The sequence below is a fragment of the Aptenodytes patagonicus genome, chromosome 1 (genome assembly GCF_965638725.1).
Source record: "Aptenodytes patagonicus chromosome 1, bAptPat1.pri.cur, whole genome shotgun sequence".
In the NCBI taxonomy this organism is placed as follows: Eukaryota; Metazoa; Chordata; class Aves; order Sphenisciformes; family Spheniscidae; genus Aptenodytes; species Aptenodytes patagonicus.
This window is the reverse complement of record NC_134949.1, coordinates 137,921,612-137,946,421: the sequence shown is the minus strand read 5'-3', so window position 1 is coordinate 137,946,421 and position 24,810 is coordinate 137,921,612. Positions and strand designations below refer to the sequence as shown.

General features: G+C 39.7%; 1 protein-coding gene across 1 annotated transcript in view; it reads left to right on the top strand.

Moving 5' to 3' along the window:
* SMS (spermine synthase) overlaps window positions 1-24,810 on the top strand; it is a 53,323-nt gene that overhangs the window by 15,312 nt on the left and 13,201 nt on the right. Inside the window, exons 2-9 of the mRNA XM_076356289.1 lie at window positions 3,601-3,721; window positions 14,147-14,240; window positions 15,006-15,070; window positions 17,650-17,825; window positions 19,680-19,836; window positions 20,759-20,846; window positions 21,893-22,007; window positions 22,555-22,634. Coding sequence (XP_076212404.1) covers window positions 3,601-3,721; window positions 14,147-14,240; window positions 15,006-15,070; window positions 17,650-17,825; window positions 19,680-19,836; window positions 20,759-20,846; window positions 21,893-22,007; window positions 22,555-22,634 — 896 coding nt within the window. The remainder of the gene's footprint in view (window positions 1-3,600; window positions 3,722-14,146; window positions 14,241-15,005; window positions 15,071-17,649; window positions 17,826-19,679; window positions 19,837-20,758; window positions 20,847-21,892; window positions 22,008-22,554; window positions 22,635-24,810) is intronic.

Here is a 24,810-nt window from a genome sequence, read left to right as displayed (position 1 = left end):
CAAAATCAGGGTAAAATTTACAGTCAGAAATGGGCTGAATATTTTTAAATGAGAGCTAATCTGTTCCCACAGCTTACTAAGATTTTGTCAATCCTCTGGTATGAGGAGGTCTTCAACCAGAATATTTTTTAGAGATAGCCTGGCTCAATAGCAGATTACTGAGCTCAGTGTTGGAGTATCTGGGTGAAACTAGCCAGTGTCATGCATGAAGCCAGATTGGATGCTTACAGTAACTCTGGACTTTGAGCTGCGCTCATGTTCACAGATCACTGTCAAATAATGGCTGCTTTGCTGCTAAAATTTCAGAGGAATGTCTGCAACTGCTGCAAATCATCTCTTCAAGTATGCTGGGATTCCAAAACTGTCTGGCTTAACTGGGCATTAACTCTCTTGAAAAATATGTGTATCTCAAATCTCATACAGAGTGTTTTTGTTTCTGTTCTCTAGAGTTGAAACTCTGGGTCTTTTCATTCTTTCTGGCAAATAGTTATCCAGTACTTAAAACAGTATTTCATGCTTGGTAACCAGAGTTTTTCCTTTGTTCCTGAATAGCAAAAAAAAAAAAATTAATGACTATTTGAATTAACCTTTTGATGTAGATTCAAATGTGTTCCTACTGTTCTAATCACCATTTTCCTTTTCACATACCAATGCTTGATAGAGCATATCTGAGCTTGGAGTGAGGTGGTGGCAAGTGGATTTGGGTGAGAGATCCTGAGATTGCTGAAACTTCCTGATGCCTTCAAGCAACCACTGATGCCTCAAATGTTTTAAAAAGGAGTTTCCAACTTTGGAGAATTAATTAGCCCTCCAAGGCAAATCTTGTGTGGTATAACCAAAAGGAGACCTGATGAAAGAGCGTGTTATTGTTGTTGTTTTAATTTCCTAAAGTTAATCGCATAATAGGAAGAACTCAGTCAGGCTTGTGCCTGACTGCTTAGCAAAGAAATCTGCTGCTGAATGATGAGCAGCTTTTGAGGGATTAGTATGTTCATGGAGCAGAGAAGTATCAGTGATGATTTGTCCTGCAGACTCTGCCAAGACGCACCTAGCAGAAATCCTTGAAGCTGTTGAAAGCAGATAGGCTAAATGTGGTATGAGCACTTCAGTTCTTCCAGAGTCTGTTCTCCATCTTACTACTTCCGTATCTTGCAGGAGCTGCAGAAGTTGAAGTGATCTGGGGGTTAGTTGCATACTAGTTCAATTTTGGTTTCATGCTAACTTGCTGGCCTGGAAGGGTATGGTATGTGTTATTAAACTGAGTTCTTGTTTAACATCGTTGTGGTGGTGACATAAGAAAAAAGTAAGGGAAGGAAATGAGCATGGGTTTTGTAAAAGATGAGGGAGATAGTAAAGGAGTGGGGCAAGGAAGCAAATGCCAAGCAAGAAGAGGGGACCACATGTCTGAAGTGACAAAAATTCTTTGTGAATGTACTGGCTTTGGAGCAGCTGCTCCTATCCTCCCCAAAAAAGTGCTGATGCATGCCAGAAGCTGCAAGTTTGAAGTGAGCAGTGCAAAGTTCCCTTCCCAATGCAACGCTGCAGAGACTGGAACCAGTTTAAGAACTGTGGCTCTAATTATGGCCCCATTTCTCTTATGCTTTTGATGTCCCAAAAACATGTTGGCTTGATTGTTGGCCCATTTATTACTACTGTAACCATGGTTACTGGGCAGATAAACTGTGTGCTCTGAGCCTTAATTATTGCCTGTGCCATGGTGGTACCTGACTGCTGGATGGGAAGTATAAAAACTTACTGGTACAAATGATGCAGATTTTGACAGGAGGGTAGGGAAGGAAAAAAGCTTCATAGTGGTAGTGGACTCTGTGGTGTTCCATCAATGAGGGTAAAAATCATCAGTGGTGCTACTGACTGAGAAGGGGACAGTGGTTAAGTCATTCACTGTTGTCCAACAGAACTTATTTTTGGTCGTTCTATTTCCCCATAATTTGCAACATGGGGGTTAATGAGTGAGGTGTAGAAGGTGAAAAGTAAATATTTATCTCAGAACATGCATTTAAGATCAGATAGTATGAGCAGTAAGAAGCAGGGCCTTTCCACTCTTATTTAATAACCTTGGCAAGATAGGGAACTGGCTTGCTCTTGGCTCTGTGCTGAGGAAAATTGAAGTAAATACTTTATCTGTTGTTTCAGTCTGTCTGGTTAAAACATACAGGGATAACTGAGCCCAGGCTTTACAGATGGGCAAACATAGGTTTCAAGTAATCAGGTTTTCAGCTTGTTCTACTGTGGAGTTGCGTAGAGATGATAGATGAGCTGAACTTTGTGATTGGTATGGATTTTTTGTTCGTTTGTTTGAAGCTTGTGCAAATCAGTAACATCCTGGAAGCTATTGCTGATTATGTCTTCAGGCTACACTTACTAGTTTCCAAGGTATGTGTTTCGGGGCAGGAAGTAAACCAAAATAATTACCTTGGGAATAACTCTTTAAGAAGTTGGGGCAGGGGGAACAACATGTCATTGCTGAAGCGTTTGGTTATAAACTGTGCCTCCATAATGTGGCTGTGCCAGGTGATTTCTCTGATAGAGACACTCTAAATGCTGGTTATGTTATTGACATATTGCATGACTGTAGTGGCTTAGTTTTGTGTTTGTGAAACAAAAATGATGATACTTGCCTCACTGGGACAGCCTGTAGATTAATATTTTGTTAGGTCTCCTCACTGATACTTACTAGTATGACAGTCTTTCCAGTTTTGTTCCTGTTCTGGTAGGTGCAGCTTTACAAGTATCCTCGGCTAACTTGTCTTGTCAATTCCAAAATCAACTGACAAAACTTGCAACTTGTTTTTGAGACACTTGTTTGAATGGATCATCTAAAATAGTTGTAATGAAGATTATTTAAAAAAACCCCACAAACCTAATGTGTACAGCAAACCCGAGGCTTCTGAAATCAACATATTCTGACTGAAGAAATACCTTCATGGAGAAATCATCAGCTTGCTTTTGAAGATAATTACCAGAGTAACTTTAGTTATTTCCAAGTGAATTTTTGTGTGCTCTTCTGAGTGAGAGGCCTTTTCCATAGCATCGTGAAGATTTCAGTTGGCCAGCTCTGTCCTGGATGTTAGAAAGAGGATGTTTCTGTAGGGCAAAGTGGATAGGATAGTTTGCCCTGTCTAGTTTTTAATGCCTTTGAAAAAATGTTGAGCTGTAGGACAGGGAAACTACTAAGTTTCTTGTCAGTGCTGTGGCTTCTTTCTGGGATTGTTGTTTGTGTATTTAAGTGATTTAAAAAGTAATTACATGAGTAAGGACTTGCCTGGATTGTGATACAGTAGGTGACCAATAGTAGCCATAATAAAAGTACTCTTATTACATCTATTGTAGATAAACACTTTTGCTCGGGGTAAAAACTGATTTAAAAGAAAAATGTATGGATCCCCATGCACTGAGGAATATCTCTGGGGATGGAGGGGGGGAGGGGAGAAGGTATATGAAAGCTGTTGTTCAGATGGAACTCAGAGGAAAAAGTATTCCAGGCTGCCAGCAAAAACTGTTCAGTCTAAAAAAAAAAAAAGCGGAACTGACTTGAGTGGAAAATCCTTACTGATTATTTTTTCTCTTTTAATCTCGCAGCTGATTGCAATGCCGTTCTTAAAGCTCTACAGCCCATTTTTCAGGAGCAGGGAATGACAGAAACAGTTCATAACTGGGAAGACCATGGTTATTTAGCAACCTACATTAAAAAAAATGGCAGGTGAGTGAATTTTCTTTTCCTTCCTATAGATAATGTTCCCTCTGTCTGCCCTTACAGGTTATTTTTCTCCCTGTATTGGATCTCCTTCTGGGGTGCCGGCAGGGCAAACTATTCTTTTACCAGCCTTGTGTATGAAGCGACTAAAATAAAGCAGAATACTGTTGATAATCTTGTCTCTCATCTTGCAGTTTGGATATCGGAACAGTTGAATTGGTCAGTCTGGGCTGTATTGATGCAGTAACATTGTATGGTGTCTTGGTCTTAGGGTCAGTCCTTCCAGAGGCAGGACAGCTCAAGTCAGTTAAATGTATTTGTAATTCTTTAGACAATTGAATATGTCTAAATATGTTCAAGTCTAACCTTAGCATGTGAATAATGAAAATTTTCTGTCCCTGTCTTGTTGTATGTGCTTTTAAACACTTTATGCTTCAAATTCTCAAGCAGCTACTGAAGTAACTAACAGCATGACAAAGGTGGTTGGTGTCATTAGTGACACTCAGATAAGCAGGATCTGCTGGGATAAACTGGTAAGCAAAACCACATTCACTTTATTTCCTGAAGCTGCTTTACAGTGTCAGGGTTAGTTAATTACAGTATACATTTTTCTGGCCTATTTATTAGTAACTACCACAATTTTATTGCACTTCATTTGTTTCCAGTTAACCATTTATTCTTGACATCCATTGTGGCTGTCACTGCTTCTGTTCTTTCTGAAATCTCTACTTATTTCGGTGTTCTTCTGGATTGGAGTTAAGCTAAATAAGCTTTAATTTGTTGGCTGTCTTCTCCCCCTGGGTGTCCTGTTAAGTAGCTCATTTGACCACACTCCTAACATGCCTAAGGATTTTTAAGTTCTCTCTGTAATGAGAGATAGAGAACTGATATCTCTAGAAGGAAAATCAGATCCTAGGCGAGCGTGTTGCCTGCTGGAATTTGTCTCTGTATGTTTACTGTGTGTGAACATATTTGTATGTACAGTGCTATGTATTTTATATAAAAAAAGTAGTGTAGACCAACTATGCTGGTAAACTTGGGGCCTGACTTAAGGTAACAAGTAAGCTGGCATGAGTCTAGTCCTATGTTTATATCTTTCCCAATCATGCTCAATGAAGTTCTTAGTATATTTCAGTTAACTTTTCAAATGTGACACTAGCTTTTTCTGATCAAAATTATTTTTTATACTTAATGTGCCTAGAAAAACCTGTTACTTGTCCCTTGGTTTTTGTAGTCTTTCTTATTCTGTCTTTAGTTACATGTGCTCTTATATTCTTCCTGAATAATTTGATCAAGGTTCCGGTTCTGGATAACCTTTTGTTTCTGAGGTCAGTGAAAAGATAGCCAAGTTGGTAATTTACTACTCTGGTGCTATCCTTCCTCTGTATTGGGTTAAGCTTGTATGTAATTCTCCTAAAAAGATAATATCAAGGATACACACTCTGAACAATTAAAAGGTAAAATATCTAAAAGCAAAAAGGACTTAGAAGATTTAAACGTTGGCTTTCTTTGATTACATGACCTCTTTTTGCTTTTCTGTTTCCTTGAGTTTGAAAGTGACACAAGATGTGAATTCTCAAACTGGCTTTCCCCTTTGCAATTTCATCTGATCGTTCCCCTTAAGACAGCCTCTTCTAAAGGAGCAGTTTCCAGAGTTAAATTACCTGTCTTTTGATGTGTTCCAGGAAATTGCTAGAAAACAGTTGCCTTTGTATAACTTTTCCAGGAGATAACTGAACTGGTGTTTAGAAGCATCTCTGAGTAAGGTCCTTATAAAACTCTAAAGTATCTAATGTGATTTCTCTTACTACGCTGTCAACTGAAAATACTTGTTGCTGCAAATTTCACTGTCTTCCTCAAGTGCTAGAGTATGATACTAATGAATGTTTGAAGGGAGAAAAGACTATGTGAAAGCTGACATGTCAGCTTTTCACTATGCTGCTAAATACAACTTAAGCTTTTTGCACCAGAGGATAGTTCACAGTATTCTTACTGCTGTGAGAAGATGAAGATGGGGAGGTGGGCCTAGTGGCCTTTCTGCAGGGAAAGAAGGGAGGGTCTGTTATGTTGGGTCTTGGTTCTAGATACCTCTTGTCACTGTTTACTGTGCTAAGTAAAAGAGCTGGGGAGCAAGGGCAATCACTCAGACATCTATACTGCTGCAGGCTGCCAGCTTGCTTCCTAGATTTCTTCTTTAGGGTGACACCACCAGTTTGTCAGCTAACAGGGTCTTTGGTTGGCTTGTTCCAGAGTCCTCTCCCAAAAGGCAGTGTCGGTGAGGCTGCACAGTTTGGGCTGCTGCTGCTCTCACGCAGTTGTATCAGGTAGCCTTATTTTTCTCACATGCAACCCTCATGCCATGCTCTAGGACATGCAATGCATACGGTCAGCCTGATGTAAAATACTTCCCTGGTGACAGCAGCGAAGCCCTCATGTCACTTCAGATGCTTTGATATGGCAGTTGGTGGGCTGAGGGAGAAACCGCACTGTCTTGGGGCCACAGGAATACCATGGGGGCCACAGGGAGAGCTGGGGCTAAGTGGTGTAAGCAGGGATGTGGCCTGCTGGTTCTCAGGGGATGTTCAGCTCCTTGAACCCTCCAGGCTGAATGCAACAAGTTCAGTCAAGTATTGGTTCTCATCTGTTTAATAGTATTATATGCTAGATGTCTCTTAGACTAGCGCTGTTCATCTTCTCAACTCACAGTGAGAAATATGATAGAGAATACTGAGTGTCAGGAAAAATGTGGACTTAAAGATGCTCTAAAGATTGAGACATCCAAGTAAGACATGAATGGGCTTTCTACTGCTGCAGCACCATTTTTGCCTTTCCTGATTTGCATAGGGTGATTGACTTGCTCTATCACTCTCCATTTGACATGTTGTTTTTTAGCAGTCAGGTGTAGAAGTCTCCTCCCTGTAAACATGCAGGTGCTGTAACTTTGCTTTCCTTGTTCCCCCATGTGTACCATGCTTCGCTGTCTGCCTCACTAATCCAACTGTGAATGGGCTCCTCAACAGAAATGTGGTTAACTGTCAAAGATTTAGTTGAGCTTGGTTTTAATATCAAATTACTGTTGTCAGCTTAATGTTAAATTGTGTACAAGTGTTGTCAGTTCAAAATTACATTTGCTAATGAAGATTCTTAATCCATGTGAAGTAAGTTCTCAAAGCTCTAATATAATACAGGTTTGGAAATAGTTGAGCTTCTAAGAGAAGCTATCCAGGAGAGCATCCTATGTGTAATAAGGAATGGCAGTTTGTGGTACAGCTTCAAAACTGAAGAATGAAGAACAAGAGTGTACGGAAGAGCTGAATATTAAGAGGAGATTATTCATTTTGTAAGCAGCTGTTTTTTCTGGTGCAGTGTTAAATGTAAATTAATAAAGAACGGTTATTGCTTTCTCTTGGTATATTCATTGCCATCTGAACTTCAGTGCATACTGGATTTATCTTCCCTGGAAATTACTCACTTTAGCTAGACAACTTACTGTCTGTAGCAGTGTCAGGGTACTTTTTTCTGTGCTTTGCCAGCTCCATTAGACACTGAATTGGGGAACAGTAGGATGTGCAGGAGAACTTTCTGTGAGTCTTGGAACCTCAGCAGTTTTGTTCTGAGTTTTCAGATCACTTAAAGAAACTGCATATACTTTTTTTAAGGCAGCCTTAGACAGCATATTTCTGTTAATGTTGGTTGATGTAGTTTCAGTTAACTGAAACAAATAAGGGTGCGAACACTTAAAAACCAATAGACTAGACAGTTTTAAAAAAAAAAAACACCCTGCAAAGCAAACAAATATCTTGTGAGTGGTAAGAACAAACTGGTGAACATACAGAGGACTTGATATTAACTAAATAGGCTTTATTTTAATGCTAGCAATTTTGTCTGCATTTTATTTGAGAGATGTCAAATATCATACTTCTTTTAATTAGCATAAAAATCTTATCTGACACAACTAGGAGGAAATTAGCCAGGGCATGCAGGCCTTTCTTCTTCCTTCCCTGCAAAACAGTGTACTTCTAGAAATGAAGTAGCTTGTAGTAAAAAAGCAGAAAAATTGTGATGGAGGGGTAGGTATGTCACGAGCAGTTTCTTGTAAGGACGGCTGGGTGTTACTGGGCACAAAAGCTCCCCAGGATGAAAGATGCATGAGTCGGTGCTGTATGTGAGTAGGGTTTTTGTGAGTATGCACATACAAACACATTTTTAACCAGTCAAAGGTGATTGAGCCATTGCAAGACAAAGATGTGCAGCTGATGTAACAAGCTGGGTACTAATCCCAGGAAAAAATGTTTGAGATGAGATAGTAATACGTTGCTAAAGAGTGTCTTGAACTCCAAAGTCTGCAGAGATAACCCCCGTAGCCTGCAGGGTGCCCCGTGCTACAGATTGTTGAATTGTGGGCACTGCTGTTGACAAAGCTTTGTCTCTGACAAAGACACCGTGTGAACAGCCCCATGGAGGGCTGTGGTTGAATTGGAGCTGATTTGGGGATTAAGCCATGCTTTCCTGTTGTCATTACCAAAGCAACAGATCCCTGTTCTCCTTTGTCTGAAGCTAAGCAAGCAAAAGTCACACGCGGCAACTCTACCTGGTCCATTTACTTTGTGATTTACTCTGACAAAGGACCTAATTGAGGGAAGTTCAGCTGAAAACATCTAGTAATGGGTTGTCAACACAAGGCTCTAGAGCTGGGCAGGAAATGGCTCACTTGAGCCACTCAAGTCCCTGTCTGTAGAGGTGGGGATGGTTATGCTTCTCTGCTTTGCCAGCCCCCTTGCCCAAACACTGGTTGGGGAGCAGTAGCACATGCAGAAGAGGAGCTCTGGCTCTGAGTTTTGGGGCCCCAGCAGTCTTGTTTTCCTGAGATGTGTGTTTTCAGATCACTTCCAGAATGTTTTCAGGGTCACCTTAAGCAGCATGCTTTTACTGAAGTGTCACTTAGTCTAGCTTAGACTGGACAGTTAAAAAGAAATGTTGGGAATGTGAAGTCTTTATCTCATATAATGTATATGGTACTTTGTACAGAGTCATAGGACCCAGTACATCTTAACAGATTAAAGTTATTAAATCTAGGGGAGATTTATTTAGGGAGAAAATCATTAAAACTACTCTTTGGAAATTGTTGAGTATCTTCTCAACTAATACTATATTTTGATAGCATCACTGCTTGTGAGCAAGTACTCTTCTGTTACATACTGTATATAGCTATTGGTTTTTTTTTTTGTCCTTTGTGCATCTGTGCTCCCTCTTTTGTCATGTTCCACCCAGAAGTTCTTTAAAAACCCACAAAACCTGAAATTTAGTCACTGTTTCTACAGTAGAAGACTGTCTCTTAGAAAAGCTTTGACCTCCCCTATACACACATCCATTTTTAGCTTCTGTTCTGTGTCTGAATCCTTGTTTAGAGAAGTGTAATCCTACTGGTATTTGACTTCACTGTTCACAACAGTGCAAGATTTACCCAGTTGAAGTTGGTTTGTATGTCACTGAGATAATGATTAATATGTTAACAGCATGAAGGGAGGGGTGAGTGTTTTTACTTTTGTTTGCTGTGTTGGTCTTTTGCTAACCACTCTATATGCTAGTCAGCATATTTTAAAGGAGCAGGATGAACATTCCTCAGCTTTTTGTTTCAGGCAAAAATGTTGTAGTTTATTCATGGAGTTACCCAGAGTGCAAAAATGGGCTGAAGGATTGGAAGCAGTTGCTAGGAATCAGCAACAGTTTAGAACTGTGGTAGCTTTCACTGGTTTAATTTCCTTATTTTGTAAAAAGAACAGGAATAATGGTATCGTGAAAAACTGTGGTTGCTTAATTCCTTAAGGTCCCTTAAGTACTCTAAGATGAAGAGCATTTTAAAAGAGTATGCTTTATTGAAACAATGTCATGATAATCTTATTTTGTGATTTCTTAGTATAAGCAGGTTTTCATTTCTTCCCTCATTATGAGTAATTTGACAGGTGATGCTTTTATTGGCAAGCTATCTTTCAAATACTTGGAACTATTCTATCTATTCTGTAGTGACCCAAAGTTAGTCTGTCAGCAGATCAAAGCTTTGACGGGTGAAGAGGGGTTTGTAGGTACCTGTCTGTCTATCCAGTTTTATTCTCTGGGTGTGGTGGTGGGAAATCCTTTCTCAAATATGTGTTTGCAATGTTTCTTACTCAGTACAAGTAACTAAGGTAGGACACACATTTTAGCTTAGAATGTGTCGATCTCCCTGCTTCTGGTTCAAGTAAAGAGGATGCTCATCCAAAACCTTTCTCAGTTTCAAACAGTTACTTTTTTGATTCATGCAACTGGGATTTATTTCTTAACATCTGATGTTCCCTGTTGTTCAGGTGGCAAGATGCAGCACTCAATAAATTGTTTCTGTAGTTGAGACTGGTTTGCGTGCAAGCACAAAAAGCTTGAGTACTGCCCTAGAAGATGTGGCAGGTATGCAGGTGCAGCAAAAAGTGAGGCCTTGTTACAGTGGGGGCTGCTTTTCACATAAAGATTTTGTTGCCTAGTGAAAGGAGAGGATCCCTCTTCACTGAGGTTTTTTTCCCTCACTGCTTTTATGCAAGTGCATGCGAGCACACACCAAAGATGTGGCAGATGTTTTATTTTGAAAACAGGAATTAAATTTTTCAGTAAGACAAGATGCAGGAGGGGAGACTTTTGAAGAAAACTTCATTTTTCGCAGTTTTCTCCCCTCATTTGGGTTGTAAAGTAATCTTAGCTATATTTTCATAGGTAGAAAATGGAAACTGTATTATCATCGTTCTTAAAAAACCCTCTTCCAAATATCAAAAGAGCTGCTGCTGAAAACCTGCATTCACATGCATTCTGCCAGCAGACAAGTATAATGTAACAAAAGCCCAGCATAGCCTTTGCTCTCTACTGATTGAAGCTACTAAGTCTTTTGTGGGTTCAGCCTTGGCCTGCTGCTGTTGCCTTAATGCTACTAGACTGGTTGCTTTTCTGAATGTACATTTGTACTGTTTGTGTGTTTAAATCTTTACAGGCATCTTAGCTTATTTTGGGTGTTTGTTTCCAACCAGGTGACTTTTAACCAAGGTATAACCAACCTGGATCTGTATGGGCTTCTTTGAGAATTTTTAATTTCATTCAAGATGATTTACCATAAATTAACTGTCTGAGATTATCAGCCAGACACTCAGAACTTGAATTTTTGTCCCATTACACTGCTCCAGCCTGGTGCCTGCCTTTCATATCTCTCCCCCCTGCCCCAGGTGTCAGGACCCTACTATTCCAGTAGGGGTAACAATTTGATGAAATGAATGATGGTTCTGCAGCATTACTGCCTCTGTATTCTAATGCTATTATATCACTTAAGTCTGAAGTTGTGCCTTTATGCTTTTCAGAGCAACCCTCCTGTCTGCCTCTCCTTGCCTCCCACCCGAAAAAAGACCCCAAAGCAAAGGCAGTGACATCCCCTACTGAGGAAGTATTTTGTGCAGTCACAGGGGAAGTGAAGACAATGTCAGCTGTCAAATCTTATGACAGCTATGTGATTCTTGTAGGAAAGGAATTTAAAAGAAAACTCAAGTCATGGGACAATCTGTTGCTTATTTGTGTCAATAGCAACCCTTGGAATATGGGAATAAACTGATAAGTTTTTTTTCTAATAGTGCAAATATTTCTGGTACTGTGCCAGATTTCAAAGAACTTGATAACAGTGCTGTCTCATGAACTGCAAATACTCATTTTTCTGTAGTGCCACAGCTCTGAGGGCCTGGAGCAGGTCTATGGACTTCACGAGAAATTTCCCTTTTCGCTGTGAATGGTTCTGTCCAAAACCTGCTGGAGTGACCAGTGGTTCCATCTAGCTAGCTCTGCTCTTCTGTCTTTCTCTCCTTCAAAAAAAAAGACACTGTCTCCTGGAGTCTTGCGATAAAGCTGTTTGTTCTTACACTTATGCCTGACTATTTTTTCCTCTCATGTTAGGCACATTACAAAACAAACCCCCGCTGACATGAAAATCATAAACAGAATCCTGGTCAGGTTTTCTCCAGAGCTGTCCTTTGCAGTAGCTGTTCCCTCTATGCTGAGTACCAAGAGGCTCCAGGAGAAGCATGCAACTCATTTGTGAGTCCCTTTGGTTCAAGGGCTTGTAAGGTCACAGAGAGAAGTGTTTGAAAACTGAAGCATCTGTGTTCTGCCCTCTCTTTTCTTATTGTTTAATGGTCCTACTTGTGTCTTAGCGGTATTGGTGGGAACATCAACTTAAACTGTGAGATGTTGTGGTCACTGTGCAAAGTATGAAGTGGCCCATGTATCAAAAGTACTGAACTGTGTCAGTTGCCAGCGAGTGGGGCACAGCATCCTAAAACATGCAGGTAAAGCGTTTACCTGCCGAAGTTCAGAATAGGTTCCTCTGCTTTGCTTTGGTTTTGGCAGGAGTATGGTAGAATGAGTTTGCTGGCTCTCCCTAAACACTTTCTTATATAGCTTGTATGAGAGAAGCAAAAAGCTGCCTTAGAAATATCTTGAATACTGAAAACACTCTCATTCTTCTAATTAGTGCATAAACCTGGTCTCTTACGTGATAGCACTCTATCTGGTAGTTAAAAAGAAAAAAAAAAAAACAAAACCAAAAAAACCCCCAGCATCTTTGTTTACTCCTTGACTATTTTCTGTTCATCCTTTCATCAGGGTAAAATTGTGTGTTTTGTTTTATACAGGAGTAATTACCTGGTGCGGGGGTTGGGGGGGGAAATGCATATTTTAAGGCTATTCTGTGGTTTTGCTTAATGGCCATTGGGAGTACAGATGTCTTCTGGTCCCTAATCAAAAACACTTGTCGGGAGGACACCTAGTGGACAATCGCTGAGGTGTAGGGAGGGTCACTAAAAGATTGTCACAATCTGCAGATACTTGGGAGGGGGAAACACGGTGGGCATGTGCATATTGTATAGAAATGTCTTCCTCCTGAAGGCAAGACCTGTGCGTAAAGTCTTCAGGAAAGCCCGAGACTTCCCAGGCTCATCTTATAAAGAGAAGTGGGTGACTCTCTGGTTTCTCTGTCACTGTAAACATGTCACAGCTACAGATCACTGCTGTCCAAAGCCAGCAAAAGTGTTGTGTTTATTCTTGAATCACTTCAGTCAATTTCATCATTTGATCGTTTTACAGTTACAAAAAGAATTATAATCTTCAGATAACACTTCTAGAATATTCAGGTTTTTCTCTCTGACTGCAGCTAAGGATGTTTGCTGGCCAAAGTTCCCACCACCACGGGAGAGGTGGTGTTTATCCTGAGGCTGACAGTTTAGGAAAGGAGCTCTGGAAGGGACAAAAATGTGGAGTGGTGGGGAGATAGGAGGTCATCTAAGCTTTTTGTCTCAACAAGAGTTGGTTTGTGTTTTGCCTTTGAGGCTGAGAGGGGTGGTAAGAGCAGACACGCAAAGAAAGGGGCATTCAGAGAACTGTATACAGCTTTACCTGGGGTTTCTCTGTGTTATACTAATGAGCTTCCATCCCTGAATACCCTTCTTTCTTTGCTTGGCTGTTCCTGTTCCCATCCCCTCCTCTGCCCTCTACTTTCAGTGTATGCTTCCCTTCCCTTCCTTTACATAATCCCTGTGTAGCCTTTCTGTTTCTTTTTTGTCTTCTCTCCCCAGTGTGGAAAGGATATCACCTTTGCTACTCAGTTTTTGTTTTCTTGTGTCCTTCCCCATAGTCCTTATCTTTTGTTTTGTTTGTTGCAAGTTCTTGAAGGTCCCCTATTTGTCCACCCAACACCTAGCATGGTGAAGCCTTGCTTTTTGGTCTTTAAATGCTCCTGTAATAAATACAGCCTACAGTAGGAATTTTGTCTGTCTTGCATCTGTATTCATCAATGAGAGCTTGCTGCTGTAATTTCTTTGCTAGTCAAGCTGTGGTTTGCTCCAGGACACTTACTGTTTCTCACTTATAAATTTTTATTCAGCTTTGAATGTGAACGCTGTCTCTGTGAATAGTTGCTATAAAGTTAACGAAAAACAACCAAGAAGTGAGAAGGAAGATACAGGGGAAGAAAAGTGTCCAGTTGTTTTCTTGAGGCTTAATTTCAGTTAAACAACCAAACAAACCCAACACAACACACCTGTTCAAGCAGGCCTTATTGAAAGAGCTGAGACTAGCAGGCAGTGTATTTTCCCCTCGTACCATAGTTGTTCTGGTTTAAACACCCTGTTTCACTGCCTTGCTGCCTGCTGATTTTATTAGTTATGTAGTGACTGGCATGCTCTTGCAACTTTGTTTCCTGCTTAGTGACTTGCAGAGGAAGACTGGAGCTGCCACTGCCAACAGTTACAGATGGCTGGAAAAAGAAATGTGCGTTCTGAACTTCTTGTAACTCATCTCAAGGCTTTTTTTTCCTCACTCACTCTGATTTTTAATAATAAAATAATCATCACTGTCTCTCTCTTTATTTTGTAGTTTTGCCAATTTGAGAATTCACCCTCATGGATTAGTGTTGGTGGATCTGCAAAGCTACAATGATCATACAAAAGGAAGAGAGGAAGTTGATCAGGTATGAGCGAGGCTTATCTTATTAGGCTTATCAAACTGCATGGGGAGCCCCTTTTCTTCAGGTCTGTCAAAGTATATCTTGGTAAAAGATTTTTAAATATCAAAGTTTGAACCCAAATGCTTACAGATGAGGAGTAGTAACACCCATTGTAGTTGCATAAACGTATGAGTGCGCATGCGCACACACTCTTTTGCATGTCCTGGGCCTCATGTTCTTTGCTGTAAAAGTTGTAAAGACATAGCAGCCTTGGTTAGGGCTCAGGTCTCTTCAGGCACCCAGGGCAGTGAGGGAGAAGTGATGCTCAACCCGCAACCTGGTGTATTAGTGTATGACTTTTTTCCTTCTCTGATCTGAGAGATGGGGAGCCTCTGTACTCAAACTTCTTCCCCACGGAGAAAAATAATTTCAGCTTCCCCGATACGAAGGCTCCAGAAATCGGATACTGCAGAGGAATAGGCCACTGCTTTGGCGGGAATGAAACCTTACAGGGTTCTCATGTTCCCTCTTTGGCTGTGCCTGAAAGGTCTGGCTATGTTGTCCTGGAGGAGAGCTAAACACAGGGATGACAGCTGCTACAATATGCACATTCTTGCTAGTAATGAGGCTAAGGCAACCAGCTAGTTACTCATAGGCTTCTAATGTTACATTTCAAAGCCTTTCAGTGCAGGTGCTACTTTTTATTGCCTTCCAAGTAGCCTAATTTAACAGATATTTTACATTAAGTGATTGCCTATAAATTCCACCTCTTGTTTGCTATTTTTTCAGCTTCTAAACAAAGTAGAAGAAAGAATGAAAGAATTGTTTCATGGTAATATAAAAAGGGTGAAACGGTAAGTTTGTACCTCTGCTTCTGTATGTGGCTTGTCTGCATAGCTGCTGAAGATAAACAGCAAAGCATAATTTGCTTAACTGCGATGAATAGCCTGGAGTATGAATTTATGCATGTGTCTTCCCCCAATATTTTAAAACTGCTTTATTGCAGAATTGAAGGTACTGTGAGGTTTGTCGTTTTGTTAAGCTTCATCTTCCATATTGTTACTTTAAGCAAGGATTATTTCTTTAATTTGCTGCAATGGTTGCATGAAATGGTGGGAGAAAATGCAACCAGGAAGCAAGAGCAGACTGCTCTGGAAGGGATGGGGAGCCAAGGGTGGCAGGGGGATCGGCCAGGGCTTGGCCCTGTACCCTTCGGACCACATCGCACAGCTTGTGGACAAGGTGAGCCGGGCTGGTGATGGTGACCAGGGTCAGCCCCAGCCCTGTGACTGCCAGGCTGGGCTGTAGTACTGAGGCAGCTCCAAGACAAAGCTAGGTGTCAAGGATCAGCGAAAGACTTGGGCCGGTGTGGGCAGAGCTACAGTGTAGCTTGGACAGGGACCAGGGGCGAGGGCTGGAGCTAAAATGAAGCTCAAGCCTGTGGAGGAGGCCTTGCCCTGATAAGGTTTGCTGCAACTTTTTCTCTCACAGCTCTGCCTCTGCTGTACCTCGTGGCGCTGGCCTTAGGCACATGTGGCAAAAACCCCAGGGGAACCTGTGTGCTTAGGGCCCTGCCAAGAAGATAGAAATGTTTTTAGCAAATTTTTTTAATATAACTGCAAGCCTTCTGTCACTTTGGTTTACTTAAATACAAGGTTATATATTAAACTGTAGGGATGCTAATTGTGGTTTGTTCCCTACTGCTGAAACAGCATGCGTGCTGGAGTTCCCCAGGGGTCTGGAAGGACACAGCTTGTTGGTGTCTCCCTGGTGGCTGTCTGGCAGTGACTGGCACCTCAGAACCAGGGAGCACTTACTGCAGGTATGCACTTGCTGGAAGGTGCAGCAGGTGCTTTAAAGAACGTGGAAGTGGAAATGGTTTAAGAAAAGTAAAAAGCAGTGTAAAACCAAGAAGATTCGGTAAAGCCAAGGAGCAAACTACAAAATGGGAAAACAGCCAAACAGTACTATAGCAGAAAGTAATCTGAAGGCTATACGAGAGCACAAGTAAAGTGGTAATGATCTGAAAAGTGATGTTATACCTTGAACATTGTTTTTTGTGTTTAACAGTTGTATGCAAAACAGAGGTAGTTATCTTGCTTTACTTCATCTTGGTAAAGCTTCACCTGCTGCACAGCATGCAAGTGTAGATCATCTTGTGTACGTGTATATGGGGGAGAAGCTCTCTCTGAGGATATTTTAATACTGAAATACGATATTGGGAGTTTGTGGAATCCCTATGATAGGAACTTGTTAAAAATGGGTCAGGAAAAAGTCTCCCTGAAGTGGTGTAGATTAATTTGGTGACCTTAGTATAGGAAGATGAACCTTCTAGAACAGTGGATCTGGCATGGATCTTGTCACACGCCCCTCAACTTTTTTTTTGTAAACTTGTTTTGCATCCTTCTGGTGTTAGCTTCACACATGCAGCTCCACTAGAATTAATGCTGCTGGAAAAGTTGTTCCTGCCTTTTTGTTGTCTTGACGTAGTGAATAGATGCTCTTGCTCTCACTGTGTGCTGCCATCTTGCGGCTCACTGAGGGTAGAAAGTATTTCTGAAATGTTTACTGAGAATCACTAATGCATTTAAAAGAAGCTTATCTATGTCTGGTCTTCTGCTGTACTCTCCTCTGGAAAAAAAAAATCTTAACTCTGAAGTGTGTGTGGGAAATCTGATGAACTGTGCGCCTGCACATTTTGCTTAAAGTGGAAAGCCATCATTTTAATCATTCACTGCCATTTCAAATATAGTTTGTCTTTACAGGTGAAATACTGATTTGAACCAAGATACTTCTATATGGAATTAAAAAAAAAAAATCAAAACCCAGCAAACCTAAATCTATGCAGATGCTCAAACCACTTTTTAAAAGTAACGCAAACTGTCAGCTGATATCAAGGATTATGCTTATGTACTGCAGGGTGACCTGGCTCAGTCCAAAACACTATAATAGTTCACTTCTTGTGTATGTATTTAAAATGTCTCTCATTACAACTTTAGAAGGGTGAGATCCACTAATATCAAAATGGCATTCTTAGCTGAGCTGAAGGTGCGAAGAGGTTTTGTCTCTTTTTTTTTTGTCTGCATTCTGCTTTTGTATTGTATCCACTTCTAGTCATGAGCCGCTTCTTCTGCAGAGGCTGCTATGTTATGTAAATCCCCTCTATTAGGGTAGAGAGATTCATGTGCACGTTGTAGAAGTTGTACATAAAGAACAAGTATTTATATTTCATAACTTGCTAAGGCATAGATATATATTTAACATATGGCTGATGGGTTTCTTATATCTGAGTGTTAAATCTTGCAAGTTTTCTTAGGTCCCTCTTGTAAATATTATTTATTTATTATGGTGAATCCACAGGATGTTTAGAGGTAACTTTATTTTTTTAAATTCTCAAATGTTTTGTAATTTTTTTCTTATTATTTCTTTCTAGATTGCCAGCCATTTTGAGAGGAGGTGTCATTGATAGATACTGGCCCACAGCTGATGGGCGCCTGGTGGAGTATGACATAGATGAAGTTGTTTATGATGAAGATTCACCTTTTCAGAATATTAAAATTCTGCATTCAAAACAGTTTGGGAATATTCTTATCCTCAGTGGGGATGTTAGTAAGTATCGTGTCACTTGAGCGTCTTTTGCATGAAATTGTAGGAAGTGGTGTTTTCTATCTTGCTATGGCACATTTTTAATAGATTACTAAGGGTCATGGTTCTGATGCTGGAAGCTACATATATGCATGTACACATATATGTTCCTGTATATAAAGTATTTTAATCAGAAAGGCTGACCAATGTAAAACCTAGAGTACAAAAAAAGATTTCTTCTTTTCCAAAGTTGTCATCTTTGCTGTGGAAGGTGGCACAGGAGAACAGAAGTCAGCATTCTCTAGCAGAGCTTACTCTACTCCTTTCTTTCATGTGAGCTTTTACCTGTTTGTTGCAAGTCCAACCTCTTGAGGGCTTCTCTTTGACAGTAAAACAAGCTACTTTGTCAGTCTTGAAAACGCAGCGGAATTCTAAAGAAATATGAAGAAGTAGGAGCTGGTGGGTGTGTGGGGATAATCCTGCTGCTCTGTTGGATTTACCTGCTTGGTGACATACAGGACAGCTGTATCTTAAACCATTTAGCTGCTTTGTTTCTGAACATCTTTTGACTCTGTCTTCAAAATGCTCAGCTGAACTCTAAGTTATCAGAAGTGACCCAACCTTTACGGGAGGGTCTTTATATGTGGTACTCTGTGCCTGCTGAGCTTTGTATTTTTGAAAGTTAACTTAGGAGAAGATGGGCTACTGTTCTTTTAAGCTGGATAAGAATGCTGTTTGCTAGAAAACCTAGGCATCAAGGAGTATGCTTTGTAAAATGTCTGAGTACATATGTTGAAAAGTACTGACTGAGGTAAATGAGGGATGTTGCTGTCTAGGGATAGAATACAATTTCAGTCTAATGGCAGAGTAATTAAGAAATTTGACTATAACTTTTTGGAATCACCAGAAATACCTCTAACCGTTCAGTTAGCTTTTTGCAACTGTCAGGGGGACTTCTGTGCAGATGGCAGCTGAAAAGTGTTGTTATTGAATTCATTAGCAAGGTATTTTCTAATTCAGTTAGAATTGTATTTGAGATCACTGAATTAGGTATTCCATACTTCTAGCCAGACATTTTCATCGGCGTTTCATATGGAGATGAGGTTTTGTTTGAACGTTGTCACAATGTGCCTCAGAAAGGGAAGTGTGCCATTACTTACTTACCTTCCATGGGATTTTAAAATACTACCTTGTCATTTCGTTATCGTGCACTTATAAGTGAGGTGCTGATTGCCAGGCAGGATGATGGGAGATGCCATGATGTGCTGCTGCACAAAGCTTTGCCCTTGTAGCTCAGATCCATTATTACAGCTTAGGAATGTTATTGCCTGCTTTGAAGCTAATGGTGAACAAGTCAGCAGAAGGCATGCTTCAGGGCCCTTCAGCAGTTAGGTGTTAACGTTCATACTTACGCTTCTGTGCAGGGATCCACTGGGGTGCATCTAGGTTGCTCTTTTTAGTTGGGGTCCAGGGTATGCTTTCAAAAATCTCCTGATTTGTCTCTTGCAGCGCTAGTCTGAGGTAAAAACCCACTGAAGAATCAAGTGTGGACGTCAAGTCCTAAGTACTGACAGTTTTGCTCTATAACTTTGCTTCTCTTGGTATGCAGTACTTCCTAATGCTGAGGTAACCATTGTTGGGTTTGTATTGAGAAACAGAGAAATCCTGTGTGGGATTCTGAGGAGGATCTCATTAGCTTTTGGTAAATCACCAGCCTGCTGTTACCTGGACTGTCTCTGAGAGCTAGGTTGCTTCTGTACATGCTCTTGCTTTGGTCTGCATTATATCACCTTTGGATTAATAACAAATTAATACCAATCAATGAGAAGAATAAAGGTGTAATGTTTCTGTCTAACTCTTTCTCTTCCTTCCATTCAGATCTGGCAGAGAGTGACCTGGCATATACTCAAGCCATAATGGGCAGCGGAAAGGAAGACTACACAGGGAAAGAAGTGCTAATCCTAGGAGGTGGTGATGGAGGTATACTATATGAGATAGTCAAACTGAAGCCAAAGATGGTTACTATGGTAGAGATATCCTTTGACAAATGACTGATCATTCGTTTCAACACTTTTCAGCCTGCGTTTTCTGCTGATGTTTTAGCATTGAGCGCTATTAACTATCAGGTTCTGATTTGTGTGAGGAGATAGGGTCTAAAATTTCTTTTTGTTGGCTTAGAGAGACCTAGCGACAACATACTTGTGCATCATTATGTAGCACGTGCTTTCAAGTTTCCAGTCCGTACTATAACTCTTGAGCAGCGATTTACATAGAACTGGAAAGGAACGCTTCTGTCATCAGACTGATACCTTCTCTGATAACAGACGACAGGTCTGTCAAGTCTGTGGTTTGGGCTGAGTTCTGCCTTCTCGGGTTCTTCTGTTTTTCTAAAGAAAGCTGTAAACAATAACTCCTAGAAGCAAAAAAAGTTTAATCAATAGGAATGTCATGACTTGAATTGTGTTGGTGGCAGAATGATCAACTCTTGCCACGTCTTAAAAATACTGATACAAATAAAGTTTTCAACATTCTGTAGTTCAAATAGTTTGTAATGTAAACCACTGATAGCCATGTGAAATGTTGATCATCCTAGGTTTTGGGATCCCCTTGCTAAAAACTAAAAATAATTGTTTTAAAAATGTAGCTTAAAGTCTTAACCTAGTTTAGCTTTATGGGGTTTTAAAATACACTATCCTATTGTTCGCGTTTCAAGCTTTCACAGTAATGGTAACCTAAGGTACCAGAAATACTGGTTAAAACCAAAAATAAGGACTTCCTAAACCTCTAACTGAATCTGGAGATGATTATGTAAAATTGGCTGTTACAATATGTATACCAAGATACACATGTTACTATTCCTCTGATTGTCACCTTTTTGAGAATTTCTTTCTGAAGAAATAGAAACTGTTACCTGTATTATTTCTGGAATGTAGAATGCCTTAACCAGCTTCAAACATTGACCAAATGGTGATCGACGGGTGTAAAAAATACATGCGTAAAACATGCGGAGATGTCTTAGACAATCTGGAAGGAGAGTGCTATCAGGTAATGTTTTGTTTTTCTTTCATTAGATGTAGTATTTCAAATATGGTTATATATAGCCTGGAAGACTGCTATGACAAAGTTTTGGGGAAAAGTCTTCTGATTTTTCTTAATTTTGGGAAGGATTTTTCCTTTTTTATGACACTTCTAAAATTTAATAGCTGGCAGTGGGATTTGTGTTGGAAGTGTACATTAGTGTCAATATTTTAACTCTGCATCTTCAAACTCTTTTAAAAATAATTCCATATAGCTTTTAAGGAATGTGAAATAGGAGAATGTTTATTGCCATAGCTTACAAATAAAGAGGAAATAGCAGTAAGGATGCAGTGTTAAACATCGTTCCTGAAATTGATGAAAGGATAGAAGAAACATGTATTTAAGTTAGTTGTCCTGTACTGTTGAGAATATCTGAATTTGTAATACACATTTTAAAACTTATTTTTAATTTGCAGGCAAAATATCTTACCATTATAGTACTAGTATATTAAAAATCAAAAAAAAAAATTCATGCATCCCTGTAGTTAAACTCTTTATGTGCTGCATCTGACAGAGCTTCCAAACTAGCCCAGGTGTAATCTGACATCTTCACTGGAAATCTTTTCTTTCTGTTTTCATTACTGCTCCTTAAGGTGCTCTCACATACTAGTTTACAGATATGAGGTAAAAAAAGCATGCAAAAAATTAACAGAGAAGTCACATGCTACTTTGTATGAGTCAGTGGCCCTTCATACAAATACCTTATTTTACTCGTATGTTGGGGGACTGCTAAACTTGTTACCATTTGGTAGGTAGAATAGTGGTCACCCAGCAATTGGTGACAGAGCTAGGTTATTCAGTCCTGTAGTGCCTACGTTGTTGTTGTCATAATTCCTACAGCTGTTCCTCCTTTCTATATGATGTAAAAAGTTGAAAATGGAGCCTAAAATTAAATGCATATTTAATTTTGTACTTTTGCCCTCCTCTTAATTCTTGTGAATCTGCATTTGTTCCTTTTATCTGGTCAGTTTTAGGGTTTTTTGAGGACTAGCTACAGTATTTCATTCTTATAGGTTCTAATTGAAGACTGCATTCCCGTACTGAAGAGGTATGCCAAAGAAGGAAGGATGTTTGATTATGTAATTAATGATCTGACAGCTGTGCCAATCTCCACATCTCCAGAAGAAGGTTAATCTTATTTATTTTCCTAAACTTCTGAGGATTTTCCATGTTTCTGCCCCTCCGCTGCATGATAGTTGGCAGTTTGCAACAAAAATACTTTGATTCTTGCACTTTTAATAGCAAATCTGAGAGGCAGAGAATGATGGTAACACATCTGTTCTTCTTGAATTTTTCTTGAATGTTAGAAAAAAATTAGCAAGTGCCTAGGACTTTTTTAAACCGTGCTCTTATTCCGGAATAATATGAACTCATGTCATTCTTGAGAAAGTATTTGGGGAGTTCACACTCCAGTAAATTTTTCCCCACTCTGTAATATCTTGGAAACATCTGGAAAATTACTGTGAAGAAAGATATACAATGGCAATGATGGTGGAAGTGTGGGCTGTGCGGGTTTTTCACTGGTGGTTTTTCTTGTTGGTTTGTTGTTTTATTTTTTTTTAAAGGTATAGGATAGCTACTTTTTAAACAGTAGATATGTTGCAAGTCTTGAATACGTAATAGTGAACAAGCCAGTAATGTGCTGTTCTGTTTTTAAATTATACTCTATATGCAGATTCCACATGGGAATTTCTGCGTTTGATTCTTGACCTCTCAATGAAAGTCCTGAAACAAGATGGAAAATACTTCACACAGGTATGATATTTGGATGTAAAAAAGTATTGCTGTATATGTATTGCAATCTACATTTTTCAGGTAAAAAAAAAGGGAAGGGGACAAAAGGAAACCAACTAACTAAAAATCTACTAGCAAGCTGGTTTTCTCCTTTTAACAACTCATTAGGGCTATTTGCATGAAATTTGGGCTTTGCTAACTGACTTGTGTTTTCTTCATTGTTTCAGCTGAATCTGTAGTGCTTGTGTCTTTGAATTTAAAAGCATAATTTCAAGAATCAGCTAGGCATACTACAGCATATTTTAGCTGTAAGCAATTCTTGGAAAAGCAGAACAGATGTACTTTATAAACAGATACATGGTTTTTAAGCTAATGTCTCCAGTTGTAGAGTGTAAGACATGAAAATTTGTCATCTGTAAAGGTGTAAGAATTTGACATAGGTGCAATGGGATGAGAAAATTAGTCATTTGGGGGTAAATACTCTCTTTTTGCTTGCTATCCACTCCTAATGCAAGTTACTGGTTTGGCTTCTGCAAAATAGATTTTGAAAATTTGGATATGTTTGTTACTTCACAAAATGCCAAGCGTTGTATTTTATAAAGTCATAAATAAGATTCTGCCCTTGTGTGAGAAGTTTTTAATGCAGCTCTAGTTAAAAATAAATAACTTCAGATTTGTATACTTGCTACAGTATAGCCACCTCATGGATAATGTAATTGTGGTATAGCTTACATCTGAAGATCCTTTCTGTATGTAATCCTGAACTCGGAATGCCACAAAGCTGTGTGCAATTGTACAAAAATGTGACAAGACCCAGCAGACGGTTGAATGAAGTATAAGTCTCCGAAGTTGTATTTCTTTTGTCATGCCCATAACTTAACTAGTCTTCTGATGTGTGGAGCATCTGAGTACAGCATTTTGAAATAACCTTGTTAAGCTCTGAAATAACCTAGCTAAAATTATGCATTTGAACTCTGTTCCTATCAGTGTAGAGTTTTTGAGGTATGTAAAGGAACTGATTTACTGTAAAATTAGACAGGTTTGTAAAGAAATGCAAAACTCATGGAATGAGGTTTTTGGCAACTTTAATGTGCTGCTTTATTTTAAAATGCTGTGGTTGTATGGGCAAGATAAATTATCTTGTGGTTGAAATGTAAGATATGACTAATATGCTTGTATCGCACTGTAAATCTTAATGGCTTTTCTATTCTGTTAATAGTGGAAATATTTATGACAGACTTTGATATTGAAAGGACACTACATCTTTTGGACAGAGCAAGCATTTGTGTTGCAGTTGTCATAGTTGTAACATACATAGTGAGACTAGCTGACTTCATTAGAATGTATGTAAATGTATGTCTGTGGACAGGTATCTGTCAGACTTTGCAGAAGGACTCTGGGAAGAAGCTTGTGCTGAAAGCTGGAGTGATGGCTGTGCTGCAGCCAGGGTACAGGGAGGTTGTTCTGTGTCAGCTGAAACCAATGGAGGTTGAGACTGCAGTCCCAACAGTCTGCAGTCCTGCTGCCTGTCCTCTTCTGATGGGAGGAGATAACTCAGCTAGCTGTCCAGCATCTCTGCTTGCACAGGAAGAAAGGACAGCAGTACTGAACTGGCCCTGGTGGGTTTAAGCCATTGTGAAACTGCAATATCAGTTTCACAATCCCAAAGCAACAAGGTGGGACATGGCAGGATGAGAAAGAAACGATACTAAAATTGAAGTGGCTTGAATTTGGATTTTTGCCTAACTGGTAGCCAGTGGAAGGGCTGAAGTGTAGAAGCAGTGTAGTCTGGCAACTTAGTCTTCTGGAGGGTGTTGACAAAAGGAAAATTAATATTGGGGCAAACAGCTATCAGAGCTTTTGATCTATCTACTGATACATTACCCAGTCCATTTGATGGTCCTTGTAGCCTCTTCCCAGATTGGGCCTGATTTAAAAACAAAAACAAACAGAAAAACCCTCAGAAAGCTCAGTAGTCTGATCATAGGAAGAACAGACTTTTAGGGGTGCTTTAAATAAAATCAACTGTCTATAACTTTCTTTAAATTAGGTTTTGAATTAAACTAATTGAAGCTGGGTATCCAAAGGATTGGGTTAGGCTATGGACAGAAGTTCAAACATGACCCCTACTGACTTTGGTAGCTGAACTTAGTCGCACACTGGGAACTCATAACTGGTTTTGAATGCTCTGATGTGT